Source organism: Heterodontus francisci, chromosome 6 (assembly GCF_036365525.1).
Source record: "Heterodontus francisci isolate sHetFra1 chromosome 6, sHetFra1.hap1, whole genome shotgun sequence".
NCBI classification, from domain to species: domain Eukaryota; kingdom Metazoa; phylum Chordata; class Chondrichthyes; order Heterodontiformes; family Heterodontidae; genus Heterodontus; species Heterodontus francisci.
The window spans coordinates 3,471,082-3,484,892 of NC_090376.1; the positions used below are offsets into that span (position 1 = coordinate 3,471,082).

Here is a 13,811-nt window from a genome sequence, read left to right on the forward strand (position 1 = left end):
GAAAATTGATGTACAGAGAGATTTGGGTGTTCAGGTCCATTGTTCCCTGAAGGTGGCAACGCAGGTCAATAGAGTGGTCAAGAAGGCATACGGCATGCTTTCCTTCATCGGACGGGGTATTGAGTACAAGAGTTGGCAGGTCATGTTACAGTTGTATAAGACTTGGTTCGGCCACATTTGGAATACTGCGTGCAGTTCTGGTCGCCACATTACCAAAAGGATGTAGATGCTTTGGAGAGGGTGCAGAGGAGGTTCCCCAGGATGTTGCCTGGTATGGAGGGCGCTAGCTATGAAGAGAGGTTGAGTAGATTAGGATTATTTTCATTAGAAAGACGGAGGTTAAGGGGGTCCTGATTGAGGTGTACAAAATCATGAGAGGTATATACAGGGTAGATAGCAAGAAGCTTTTTCCCAGAGTGGGGGATTCAATTACAAGGGGACACGAGTTCAAAGTGAAAGGGGAAAAGTTGAAGGGGGGATATGCGTGGAAAGTTCTTTACGCAGAGGGTGGTGGGTGCCTGGAACGCATTGCTAGCGGAGGTGGTAGACGCGGGCACGATAGCGTCTTTTAAGATGTATCTAGACAGATACATGAATGGGCAGGAAGTAAAGCGATACAGACCCTTAGAAAATAGGCGACAGGTTTAGATAGAGGATTTGGATCGGCGTAGGCTTGGAGGGCCGAAGGGCCTGTTCCTGTGCTGTAATTTTCTTTGTTCTTTGTTCTTTCCTTTGTGTTGATTGTGGGAAGTGTAATTTCAGAGTGAGGAGTTACTGTGATTTGGAATCTCGCCCCTTTAGCTTGATATATCACACTGTTGCCCCCAATACCTTCATAGTTTCCTTTGCGTAGATTTAAGACCCTAGTTTCTGAATGATCTACATCACTTCCAAACTCACTGTAAAATTCTATCATATTATGGTCACTCTTTCCTAAAGGCTCCTTTAAATGGATGTGAACAGAGTAACAGTGTTGCTGTGTCAACCAGGTAATTGTTGCTGTTGTCCCACAGTGTGAGCTCAAGGTGGATCCTGGATCCTATGGGGGAGTGGTACTTCCGATGGCTCATTGTGTCCATCCTCCCTGTCATCTACAACTGGATCATACTGGTCAGCAGGTGAGAGTCGATCATACTGGTCAGCCGGTGAGAGTCAGTCACACTGTTCAACAAGAGAGAATACAAGCCGAGGTTAGACTCCAACTGTGTCTAGGTCTGGGTATGACACTTTAGGAAGAATGGCAAGGCCTTAGAGAGGGTCTAGAGGAGATTTACTAGAATGGAGTCAGCAATAAGGGACTTCAGTTATGTGGAAAGCCTGAAGAAGCTGGGATTGTTCTCAGTGCAGATAAAGTTAAAGGGAGTTTTTATAGTGTTACACACAGAATTGCGAGAGAACTGAAACCCCGGTACTTTTTCTCTTTTATGTCTGTAATCAGTGTGTTTTTGAAAAGGAAGATGTGTGTGTTTCTTAACCCCTGAGATTTGAGGCCAATTTGAATAGCCAAAAGCATGCTTTTCATGGGTATAAATAAAGAGGATTATTTTTATTCACACATTCAGCCCAAAAATCTAATACTCTGTCACTCGCTCACCACACACAAACACACACATGAGGAAGAAAACCATTCAAGAGGATAGTGCACTTTAACAAATTACAAGCAAAGGAATAGTTCATAAGTCACATGATTTGGCTGGTCTAAGGGTAAAGGCATGCTTTGTGGACCCGACGAAGGAAGCATTTTCATTCCTGAAATGAAGTTAGGTGGATTCGGGAGCCGGAGTTGTATATCAAAGTCAGTGCAGGATTCTCTCAAAGAGGTGGATTTTCAGCAGGTCACAAGGTTAGTTGCTTGTAGACTTATTACAAGGAGCTTGGTTTTTTGTACTGGTGGAGTTGAAAAGGAACAGGTTTCAGATGTTACGGTCTCCACTTCTTTTAAAGCATGCTGGTACTGCCTGGTCTGTTTTCTGCAGTACGTATTTTAAAGATTTTTAGAAGGACACCAACACAGTTGCCCACCATTATGACTTCTTACAGTTCCTTTTCCAAAGGTGGGGGTCTAAGTTGATTAGCCTCATCCTATTTATTGTTCTAAGACATTCATCCTGAGGAGGGTTAAGACAATCACCTTCTTTGTTTCAGGAGAAAACCATTCAACTCAGGAACATCGCCCTATGGCTTCAGGATGGGTGTTGATGACACCTCTTAGTCTGGAAGATATTCTTTTAGACAGTGAGTCAGTTCTTGAATATACAAGCCGAAAGTCAGCTGACCTTCAGTGGCCATCTTTGCAGCCCATGTCCATTTTTAATGTCCATTGTGGTTCATTTGAAAGAAAAGGGAAATTCAGTTCCAGGAAATGCTATGCTGAAGATAGTCCATGTTTAAAGTTATGAATTGGACATGCCTGTACTGGGCCTGTCAATAGAAATCTTCAAGATTATTCAGTGTTTTGATGGAGTCATTGGGGAAAAACTGTTTCCAGTGGTAAGAGGGTTGGTAACCAAAGCACGCAGATTTAAGGTAATTGACAAAGGGATCAGAGTGGGGAGATGAGAATTTTTTTTTACACCGTGAGTTGTTGTGATATGGAATGTGCTGCCTGAAAGGGCGGTGGAAGCAGGTTAATTTTCAAAAGGGAACTGGATAAATATTTAAAGGGGAAATTTTGCAGGACTATGGGGAAAGAACAGGGCAGTGGGACTAATTGGATGACGGAGAATCATGGAATCATAGAATGGTTACAGCACAGAAGGGGGCCATTCAGCCCTTTGTGTCTGTGCCAGCTCTCTGCAAGGGCAACTCACCTAGTCCAACACCATGCCCTTTTCAATAGCCCTGAAAACATTTTCTTTTCAGATAATTGTCCAATTCACATTTGAAAGCCATGATTGAATCTGCCTCCACCATACTCTCATTCCAGATCCTAATCACTCGCTGGGTAAAAAATGTTTTTCCTCATGTCGCCTTTGGCTCTTTTGTCAATCACCTTAAGTCAGTGTCCTCAGGTTCTCAACCCTTCACCCAATGGGAACAGTTTCTCCCTATCTGCTCTGTCCAGACCCCTCATAATTTTGAGCAGCTCTATCAAATCTACTGTTAATCTTTTCTTCTCTAGGGAACAACCCCAGCTTCTCCAATCTATCCATTCAACTGAAGTCCCTCATCCTTCGAACCATTCTCGTAAATCTTTTCTGCACCCTCTCTAATGTTTTCACTTCCTAGAGGGCAGTGCCCAGAATTGGACACAATACTTCAGTTGATGCCGAACCAGTGCAGGGTTCACCATAACTTCCTTGTTTTTGTACTCTATGCCTCTATTTATAAAGCCCAGGATCCCGTTTGCCTAATTAATCACTTTCTCAACCTACCCTGCCACCTTCAATGATTTGTGCACATATACCCACAGGACCCAGGACCCTCTGCTCCTGCACCCCCTTTAGAATTGTACCCTTTAATTTATATTACATCTCCTCGTTCTTCCTACCAAAATGTATCACTTCACACTTCTCTGCAATAAATTATAACTGCTATATGTCCACCCATTCCACCAGCCTTTGTCCTCTTGAAGTCTATCACTATCCTCCTCATAGTCCACCATACTTTCAAGCTTTGTATCATCTGCAAATTTTGAAATTGTGCCCTGTACACCCAAGTCTAGGTCATCAATATAGATCAAGAAAAGCAGTGGTCCCAGTATTGACCCCTAGGGAATCCCACGATACACCTTCCTCCTGTCTGAAAACCAACTATCCATCACTACACTGTTTCCTGTCACTCAGCCAATTTCGTATACATGCTGCCATTGTCTGTTTTATTCCATGGGCTTCAAATTTTTTTATATTAGTTCGGGGATGTGGGCGTTGCTGGCTAGGCCAGCATTTATTGCCCATCCCTAATTGCCCTCGAGAAGGTGGTGGTGAGCTGCCTTCTTCAACCACTACACAGTTCTGGGGGTGTAGGGACACCCACAGTGCTGTTAGGGAGGGAGCTCCAGGATTTTGACCCCAGCGATTGTGAAGAAACGGCGATATACTTCGAATGTGACTTGCCACATATCAGCCCAAGCCTCGATGTTGTCCAGGTCTTGCTGCAGCTTGACAAGGGCTGCCTCAGAATCTGAGGAGTCGTGAATTGTGCTGAGCATTGTGCAATCAACCGTGAACATCCCCACTTCTGACCTTATGATGGAAGGAAGGTCATTGATGAAGCAGCTGAAGATGGTTGGGCCTAGGACACTACCATGAGGAACTCCTGCAGTGATGTCCTGGGACTGAGATGATTAACCTCCAACAACTACAACCATCTTCTTTTGTGCTCAGTATGACTCCAACCAGTGGAGTGTTTTCTCCCGATGCCCATTGACTTCAAGCAGAAAAAGGGTGCATATGATGCTGTACTCAGTCAAATTTCTTATGTTCTTATGCTCTAAATGCTGTCTTGATGTCAAGGGCAGTCACTCTCACCCCACCTTTGCTGACAAGCCTATTATGTGGCACTTTATCAAATGCTTTTTGGAAGTCCATGTACACCACATCAACCACATTACCCTCATCAACCCTCTCTGTTACCTCATCAAAAAAATATCAAAATATTTAAGCATGATTTGCCCTTAACAAATCCATGCTGGCTTTCCTTAATTAATCCACATTTGTCCAACTGTCTGTTAATTTTGTCCCAGATCATTGTTTCTAAAAGCTTTCCCACCACCAAGTTTTAACTAACTGGTCTGTAGTTGCTAGGTTTATTCTTACACACTTTTTGAAATAATGGGGTAACATTTGCAATTCTCCAGTCCTCTGGCACCACCCCAGCATCTAAGGATTGAAAGATTATGGCCAGTGCCTCTGCAATTTCCACCCTTACATCCCTCAGTTTCCTTGGATGCATCTCATCTGATCCTGGTGACTTATCAACTTCAGGTATAGCTAGCCTATTCAATACCTCCTCTTTATCAATTTTAGTCCATCCAGTACCTCAACTACCTCCTCTTTCATCATGACATGGGCAGAATCTTGCTTGGTAAAGACAAATGCAAATTACTCAGTTAGTACCTCAGCCATGTCCTCTACCTCCATGCGTAAATCGCCTTTTTGATCCCTAATTAGCCCCACCCCTCCTTCTTCTACCCTTTTACTATTTATATGCCTATAAAGGATTTTGGATTCTCTTTTATGTTAGCTGCCAGTCTCTTCTCATACTCTCTTGTTGCTTCTCTTATTAGCTTTTTTTTTCACTTCCCCTCTGAACTTTCTCTATTTGGCCTGATTCTCACTTGTGTTATCAAACCGACGTCTTTCATATGCACCCTTTTTCTGCTTGATCTTACTCTCTATCTTTTTCGTCATCTGGGGAACTCTGGCTTTGTTGGTCCTACTTTTCCCTCGTGGGAATGCACCTCACCATTACCTGAACTACTTCCTCTTTCTTTAAAGGCAGCCCATTATTCTTTTCCATGGCCAATCTAAAACGTACAATACTATGATCACTCTCCCCTAAATATTCCCCTATTGACACTTGATTCACTTGCCCCCCTCATTCCCCAGGATCAGATCCAGGAATTGAGTCAGCACTAGATGGACATGTAAAGTGAGGACAATGTGAGGGAGAGAAGGGCAGAGAAAGGGAAAGAGATAGATAGAGAGAGAAATGGATAGAAAGCAAGAGAGAAAGGACTAGAGAGCGAGAGAGAAAGGGAGAGAGAGAGAGACAAAGGATATAGTGAGAGAGAAAAAGAGGTAGAGAGTTAGAGAGCAACAAAGAGAGGGAAAGCAATAGAGAGTGAGCGAGGGAAAGACGTAGAAAAGAGACAATAGAAAGATAGTGACAGAAAGACGGAATGTGATAGAGAGTGACATAGAGAGAAAGGTGGAGGGCCTGGTAGAGAAAGCGGGCAGGATAAGTGACTGCAATGATTCCAACCCCCGGCTGATGACAAATAGTTAAAACTTTACTGAATATTTAGCAGCGGAATATTTAGATCAGACTGGGAAACGAGGGAGAGTTTAACTGTGGTTTGGGTGAATGAAGCCTAAACAATAGGCCGTGTTTTGACAAAGCCTCTTTATTACTGCCTGTTACTTTGGCTTGCTCAGTACTTGGTGTGATTGGTTCTCAGGTGCAGCTTTAGTGATCTGCAGTACAATTACCTGCCTGTGTGGCTTGCTCTGGACTACCTGTCTGATCTTATCTACCTGTTGAATATGGCCGTCAGGTTTAACACAGGTAAGTGTATGTAAACCTGACCACGTTTTTTAAAAATAGGATATGGTAGAAATGTCAGGGACCTGGAACCATGGGGGACTGGTTGGGTCAGCAGATCAGATGCTGACCATTGCCCCAATGGGAATTGGGGTCAAACCCAGCCCCAGACAGAGGGGGTGAGGGGTATCTCTCTGTCAACAACAACTTATATTTATGTAGCACCTCACACCAGTGACTAAAGGGCTGGTGTGGGAAAGAGGGATTCCTTTTCATGGGACACTGGCACCAGTTGTGGGACAGGAAGGAGCTGTACCGATAGGCAGGGCTCCACCTGAACTGGGATGGGATCCATGTCCTAGTGGAAAGGATGAATTGGGAGGTGGAAGTGGCTTTAAACTAGTAAGATGAGGGGAGGGATCTATGAGAAACATTAACAATTTAAATGTAAACAAAACAGGGAAGGAGAGCAGAGGAAAGAATTAAGTAAGGGAGGACATTGATGGAAAGGGAATAAATCGAGTTATAGAACAGGAGTCTAAAAAGATGGTTAAATGTAAAGTGAGAGGAAATACTATTAAAAATGAGTTTAACTGTTGATACAGCAATTCACACAGTGTGCATCATAAAACAGGGGGGCTGGAGGGCAATCATACGTTGGGGGAGGCCAGACATGGTAGGGATTACTGAGACGTGGTTACAGAGAAATTAGGACTGGGAATCAAACATTGCAGGGTATAATATATTTAGAAAAGATAGAGAGGGAGAAAGTGGAGCTGGAGTAGCTGTACCTATTCGGGAAAACATAGGGAAAAAGGGACACAGCAAGACCAGAATAGAATCCATATGGATAGAGATAAAAGATAATCAAGGATCAATCAAACTAATAGGTAGCGTCTAGAGATCACCTCATTGTGGAACAGAGATGGAGGAAGAAATATGCAGACATATTAGATAATTGAGTAAAACACAAGGAATAATAATCATGGGGGATTTCAACTACCCCAATATTAATTGGACAGAAGAAGTGGGTAAAGGCGATAAGGGAACGGAGTTCCTACAGTGTGCACAATGTCCTTTCTAACCCAATATGTAAAAAGCCCAACAAGTGAAGATTCGCTATTGAATCTAGTAATGGGGAATGAACCAGAGCAGATTACAGAAGTAGGCAATAGTGACCATAATATAATACGCTTTAAGAAGATAATAGAGAAGGACATAAGTGTGATGAAAAGCAGGTTAATAGACTGGAAAAAAGCTAATTTTGAGGGACTGAGAATAGGGCGGCACAGTGGCGCAGTGGTTAGCACCACAGGCTCACAGGTCCCGGGACCCGGGTTCAGTTCTGGGTAATGCCTGTGCAGAGTTTGCAAGTTCTCCCTGTGACCGCGTGGGTTTCTGCCGGGTGCTCCAGTTTCCTCCCACAGCCAAAGACTTGCAGGTTGATAGGTAAATTGGCCATTGTAAATTGCCCCTAGTGCAGGTAGGTGGTAGGAGAATGGTGGGGATGTGGTAGGAATATGGGATTAGTGTAGGATTAGTATAAATGGGTGGTTGTTGGGCGGCACAGACTCAGTGGGCCGAAGAGCCTGTTTGAGTGCTGTATCTCTAAATAAAAAATAAATAAAGAACTTGGGAAAATAAAATGGGCAATAATACTGGCAAACAATGATGTAGAACAACAATAGGAAACATTTAAAATGGTGTTCAACAGCGTGCAGGAAAAATATATTAGGCTAAAAGGAAAGAACAAACTAAACACTAGTGAAACTCCATGGATGAATAAAGACATAAGGGAACAACTGAGGGTTAGGAAAGAGACATACATTAAGTACATTAACGGCAAAGGAGTACATAACAAGGGAAAATACGAAGAGATGAGAAGTCAAAAAAACAATTTGGAAGGCAAAGAGGAACTATAAAATTAAATCATCAAGGAACATAAAATAAAATAGTAAAATATTTTATAGGCACATCAATAACAAAACATAAAACAAAATAGTAAAATATTTTATAGGCACATCAATAACAAAACATAAAACAAAATAGTAAAATATTTTATAGGCACATCAATAACAAAAGGAAGTCTGGGATGGGAATAGGACCATTAATGGATAGACAGGATAATACCACAGGTAATGATAGAGAGATGGCAGAAAGATTAAATAATTATTTCACTTCGATATTTACCAGGGAGCTAGAACAGGTAGACATGACATTGAATGATGAGATGAGCAATCAGATAAGTGCATTTAAAATAAAAGAAGGGGATGGATTGAATAAACTAATCAAATTCAAAGAGGATAAAGCCACTGGTCCAGATGGATTGCATCAATGCATTTTAACAGAATCTAGGGAAGAGATAGCGGGGCATTACAGCACATATTTAGTAATTTGTTAGAAAAAAGTTGTAGTGCCAGACAGCTAATGTAATTCCTTTATTTAGGAAGGGGGACAGAACATGTTCAGGGTATTATAGACCAGTCAGCTTAACACTGGTGGTGGGAAAAATAATGGAATTCCTACTAAAGGAGAGAATGGAAGAACATCTAGAAATGAAAAATATAATAATGAATAGTCAGCATGGATTTCAACAGGGAAAATCTTGCATGACCAATCTTATTGAATTTTTTGAGGAGTTAACAGAGAGAGTAGACAATGGTCATGCAGTAGATGTAATTTATCTAGATTTTCAAAAGGCCTTTGATAAGATGCCCCATAATAGACTAATGACTAAGGTCAGAGAATGCAGAGTAAGGGGACAAGTGTCAGAATGGATTACTAGCTGGCTTCAAGGTAGAAAGCAGAGAGTGGGAAGTGGCATTCCATAAGGATTAGTGCTGGGATCACTGCTTGAGGTGAATAGTATCGATACATTTAAGGGGAAGCTGGATAAACACACGAGGGGGAGAGGAATAGAAGGATATGGTGATGCAGGGAGATGAAAAGGGGGTGGATGGAGGCTTGTGTGGAGCAGAAACACTGGCACGGACCTGTTCAGCAACATGCCCTGTGCCATATACCCTATGTATAGTAAAACTGTCCAAGGTGCTTCACCAGAATAATTACCAGATAAAATTTCACTCTGAGCCAGATAAGGAGATATTAGGACAGGTGACCAAAAGCTTGGTCAAAGAGGTCGGTTTTAAGGAGCATCTTAGAGAGGTGGAGAGATTTAGGGAGGGAATTCCAGAGCTTAGGGCCCAGGCAGCTGAAGGCACGGCCACCAATGGTGGAGCGATTAAAATTGGGGATGCTGAAGAGGCCGGAATTAGATAAATGAAGAGATCTCGGAGGGTTGTGGGGCTGGAGGAGATCACAGAGATAGGGAGGGGCGAGGGGTTGGAGGAGATTCCAGAGATAGGGAGGGGCGAGGAGGAATTTGAAAACAAGGATGAGAATTTTAAAATCAAGAAGTTGCTTAACTGGAAGCCAATGTAAGTCAGTGAGCACAGGACTAAGTGTAAGTTAAGACACGTGAGCAGAGTTTTGGAGGAGCTGAAGTTTATGGAGATGGATGATCTAAGGAGATATTTGCAATGAGTCTGACAGTGGCATTTGTAAAGATTTATTTTGAGAGAGACTGAAATTTCTCTTCCGCAGGCTACCTGGAGCAAGGCATGCTGGTCACTGACCGCTGGAAAATTGCTAGAACATACAGTCAGACCCACGGCTTCAAACTGGACCTGGTGTCCGTCCTGCCAACTGACCTCCTGTACCTCCACTTGAGTATCCACAGCCCGGCCGTCAGATTCAACAGGCTGCTGCAAGTGTGGTGTCTCTTCGAGTTCCTGCAGCGTGTGGAGACACGTGCCTCCTACCCCAACACCTTCCGGGTCATCAGGATCATGGCCTACATGTTGGGCAGCATTCACTGGAATGCCTGTGCCTACTTTGCCCTGTCCAGACACATTGGCTTCGGTCAAGACCCTTGGGTGTACCCCAATATCTCAGACCCCAACAATGCCCGTTTGACCCGCCAGTACCTCTACAGTTTCTACTTTTCCACTCTGATTCTCAGCACAATTGGAAACACCCCAACCCCTGTGCGGGAGGAAGAGTACTTGTTTGTGATGGTGGATTTGCTAATCGCTGTGCTGGCGTTTGCGAGCATTGTGGGGAGTATGGAGGCCATTGTGTCCAATCTGGACAAGGCTGGTCGCAGTGTCTTCCCTGACCACCAGCTGATGAACTACTACCTCAGGTCTCAACAGGTGGGCAGGGAGCTGCGCCAACGAGTAACCAACTGGTCCCAGCACCTGCGCCTCAACAAGAAGGTGACCAACGAGAGGCAGATCCTGCAGATGCTCCCGGACAAGCTGCGAGCTGAGGTGGCGGTCAGTGTCCATCTCCAGACCCTGAGGAAAGTCCAGCTCTTCCAGTCCTGCGAGCTCGGCCTGCTGGAACACCTTGTGCTGAAACTGCAGTCGCAAGTCTTCAGCCCCGGTGACTATGTGTGTCGTAAAGGCGATGTAGGCAGGGAAATGTACATCGTACAGGATGGTCGCCTGGCGGTGGTCGCTGATGATGGGGTGACACCGTTTGCCATCCTGGAGGATGGGAACTATTTTGGGGAAATCAGCATCCTCAACATTCCAGGTAACACTCTACTTACCTCCACTCCTACCCCACCTCCACCTTTCTGAGATTCAAGCTCCACTCCAAAGACATAATATCATAGAATAATACAGGAGGAGACATTCGGCCCATTGTACCCATGATGGCTCTTTGAAAGAGCTATCCAATTAGTCCCACAGCCCTGCTCTTTCCCCATAGCCCTGCAAATTTCTCCCCTTCAAGTATTTATCCAATTCCATTTTGAAAGTTATTATTGAATCTCCTTCCCCACCCTGATACAGCGCATTCCAGATCTTTCATTGCAGCAGCTTATTCGGAAGCAGAGAGTGCTGAGCGAGTGATCAGCTGGGAAGGTCAGTTTCAACTTAAACTTAATTTTCCTTTTGTTTTCGGCGGACCAGGGGGCTGCTGGGTAAGTAAGTCCTATATATTTGGGCAGCGGCTGAACCCGAGACACTACACCTGTAGTGTCTCCCAACCGCCCTCCTCCTCTAACCAAAAAAAAAGGACTCGGTGGTGTGTAGATAAGGTAAGGCTTTTTCTATTTCTCTTTTTTTTATCGTGAGATTGGTAAAAACTTTTCGTTCCTTTTTCATTTATCTAAGTTAAGCTTAAGATTAAAAATGGCAGGAGATCTCAGACCCGTGACATGCCCCTCTTGCTCAATGTGGGAGCTCAGGGACACGGCTGATGTCCCTGACTTCTTCACGTGCTGGAAGTGTGTCCAGCTGCAGCTCTTGTTAGACCACATGACGGCTCTGGAGCTGCGGATGGACTCACTTTGGAGCATCCGCGATGCTGAGGCGGTCGTGGATAGCACGTTTAGTGAATTGGTCACACCGCAGATTAGGATTGCTGAGGGAGAAAGGAAATGGGTGACCAAAAGGCAGAGAAAGAGCAGGAAGGCAGCGCAGGTGTCCCCTGCGGTCATCTCCCTCCAAAACAGGTATACCGTTTTGGATACTGTTGAGGGAGATGGCTCACCAGAGGAAGGCAGCAGTAGCCAGGTTCATGGCACCGTGGCTGGCTCTGCTGTTCGGAAGGGCGGGAAAAAGAGTGGAAGGGCTATAGTCATAGGGGATTTGATTGTAAGGGGAGTAGATAGGCAGTTCTGTGGTCGAAAACGAGACTCCCGAATGGTATGTTGCCTCCCAGGTGCACGGGTCAGGGATGTCTCAGATCGGCTGCAGACCATTCTGAAAGGGGAGGGTGAACAGCCAGTTGTCGTTGTGCACATAGGCACCAATGATATAGGTAAAAAACGGGATGAGGTCCTACAAGCAGAATTTAGGGAGTTAGGAGCCAAGTTAAAAAGTAGGACCTCAGAGGTAGTAATCTCAGGATTGCTACCAGTGCCACGTGATAGTCAGAGTAAAAATGAAAGAATAGTCAGGATGAATGCGTGGCTTGAGAGATGGTGCAGGAGGGAGGGGTTCAGATTTTTGGGACATTGGGACCGGTTCTGGGGGAGGTGGGACTATTACAAATTGGACGGTCTACACCTGGGCCGGACTGGAACCAATGTCCTTGGGGGTGCTTTTGCTAACGCTGTTGGGGAGGGTTTAAACTAATGTGGCAGGGGGATGGGAACCAAATGAGGAGGTCAGTGGACAGTAAGGAGGTAGTAACTAAAGCCTGTAAGGAACTAGATAATGAAGTCAGCATGACTAAGGGAAAGAGTAGGCAGGGAGCAGATGATGAACACAAAGGGACTGGTGGTCTGAGGTGTATTTGTTTTAATGCAAGAAGTGTAGCAGGTAAGGCAGATGAACTTAGGGCTTGGATTAGTACCTGGGAGTATGATGTTATTGCTATTACTGAGACTTGGTTGAGGGAAGGGCATGATTGGCAACTAAATATCCCAGGATATCAATACTTCAGGCGGGATAGAGAGGGAGGTAAAAGGGGTGGAGGAGTTGCAGTACTGGTCAAAGAGGATATCACAGCTGTGCTGAAGGAGGGCACTATGGAGGACTCGAGCAGTGAGGCAATATGGGCAGAACTCAGAAATAGGCAGGGTGCGGTAACAATGTTGGGGCTGTACTACAGGCCTCCCAACAGCGAGCGTGAGATAGAGGTACAAATATGTAAACAGATTATGGAAAGATGTAGGAGCAACAGGGTGGTGGTGATAGGAGATTTTAATTTTCTCAACATTGACTGGGATTCACTTAGTGTTAGAGGTCTAGATGGAGCAGAATTTGTAAGGAGCATCCAGGAGGGTTTTCTAGAGCAGTATGTAAATAGTCCAACTCGGGAAGGGGCCATACTGGACCTGGTGTTGGGGAATGAGCCCGGCCAGGTGGTTGAAGTTTCAGTAGGGGACTACTTTGGGAATAGTGATCACAATTCCGTAAGTTTTAGAATACTCATGGACAAAGACGAGAGTGGTCCTAAAGGAAGAGTGCTAAATTGGGGGAAGGCCAACTATACCAAAATTCGGCAGGAGCTGGGGAATGTAGATTGGGAGCAGCTGTTTGAAGGTAAATTCACATTTGATATGTGGGAGGCTTTTAAAGAGAGGTTGATTAGCGTTCAGGAGAGACATGTTCCTGTGAAAATGAGGGATAGAAATGGCAAGATTAGGGAACCATGGATGACAGGTGAAATTGTGAGACTAGCTAAGAGGAAAAAGGAAGCATACATGAGGTCTAGGAGGCTGAAGAAAGACGTATCTTTGAAAGAATATCGGGAATGTAGGACCAATCTGAAACGAGGAATTAAGAGGGCTAAAAGGGGTCATGAAATATCTTTAGCAAATAGGGTTAAGGAAAATCCCGAAGCCTTTTATTCATATATAAGGAGCAAGAGGGTAACTAGAGAAAGGATTGGCCCACTCAAGGACAAAGGAGGAAAGTTATGCGTGGAGTCAGAGAAAATGGGTGAGATTTTAAACGAATACTTTGCATCGGTATTCACCGAGGAGACGGACATGACGGATGTTGAGGTTAGGGACAGATGTTTGATTACTCTAGGTCAAGTCGGCATAAGGAGGGAGGAAGTGTTGGGTATTCCAAAAGGCATTAAGG

At 44.4% G+C, this 13,811-nt stretch overlaps 1 protein-coding gene across 1 annotated transcript in view; it reads left to right on the forward strand.

The window, feature by feature from the left end:
• The window catches only part of cnga4 (cyclic nucleotide gated channel subunit alpha 4), a 41,537-nt gene that overhangs the window by 3,227 nt on the left and 24,499 nt on the right, over positions 1-13,811 (forward strand). Inside the window, exons 2-4 of the mRNA XM_068032961.1 lie at positions 1,014-1,118; positions 6,122-6,228; positions 9,808-10,803. Of these exons, the coding sequence (XP_067889062.1) occupies positions 1,014-1,118; positions 6,122-6,228; positions 9,808-10,803 (1,208 nt within the window). The remainder of the gene's footprint in view (positions 1-1,013; positions 1,119-6,121; positions 6,229-9,807; positions 10,804-13,811) is intronic.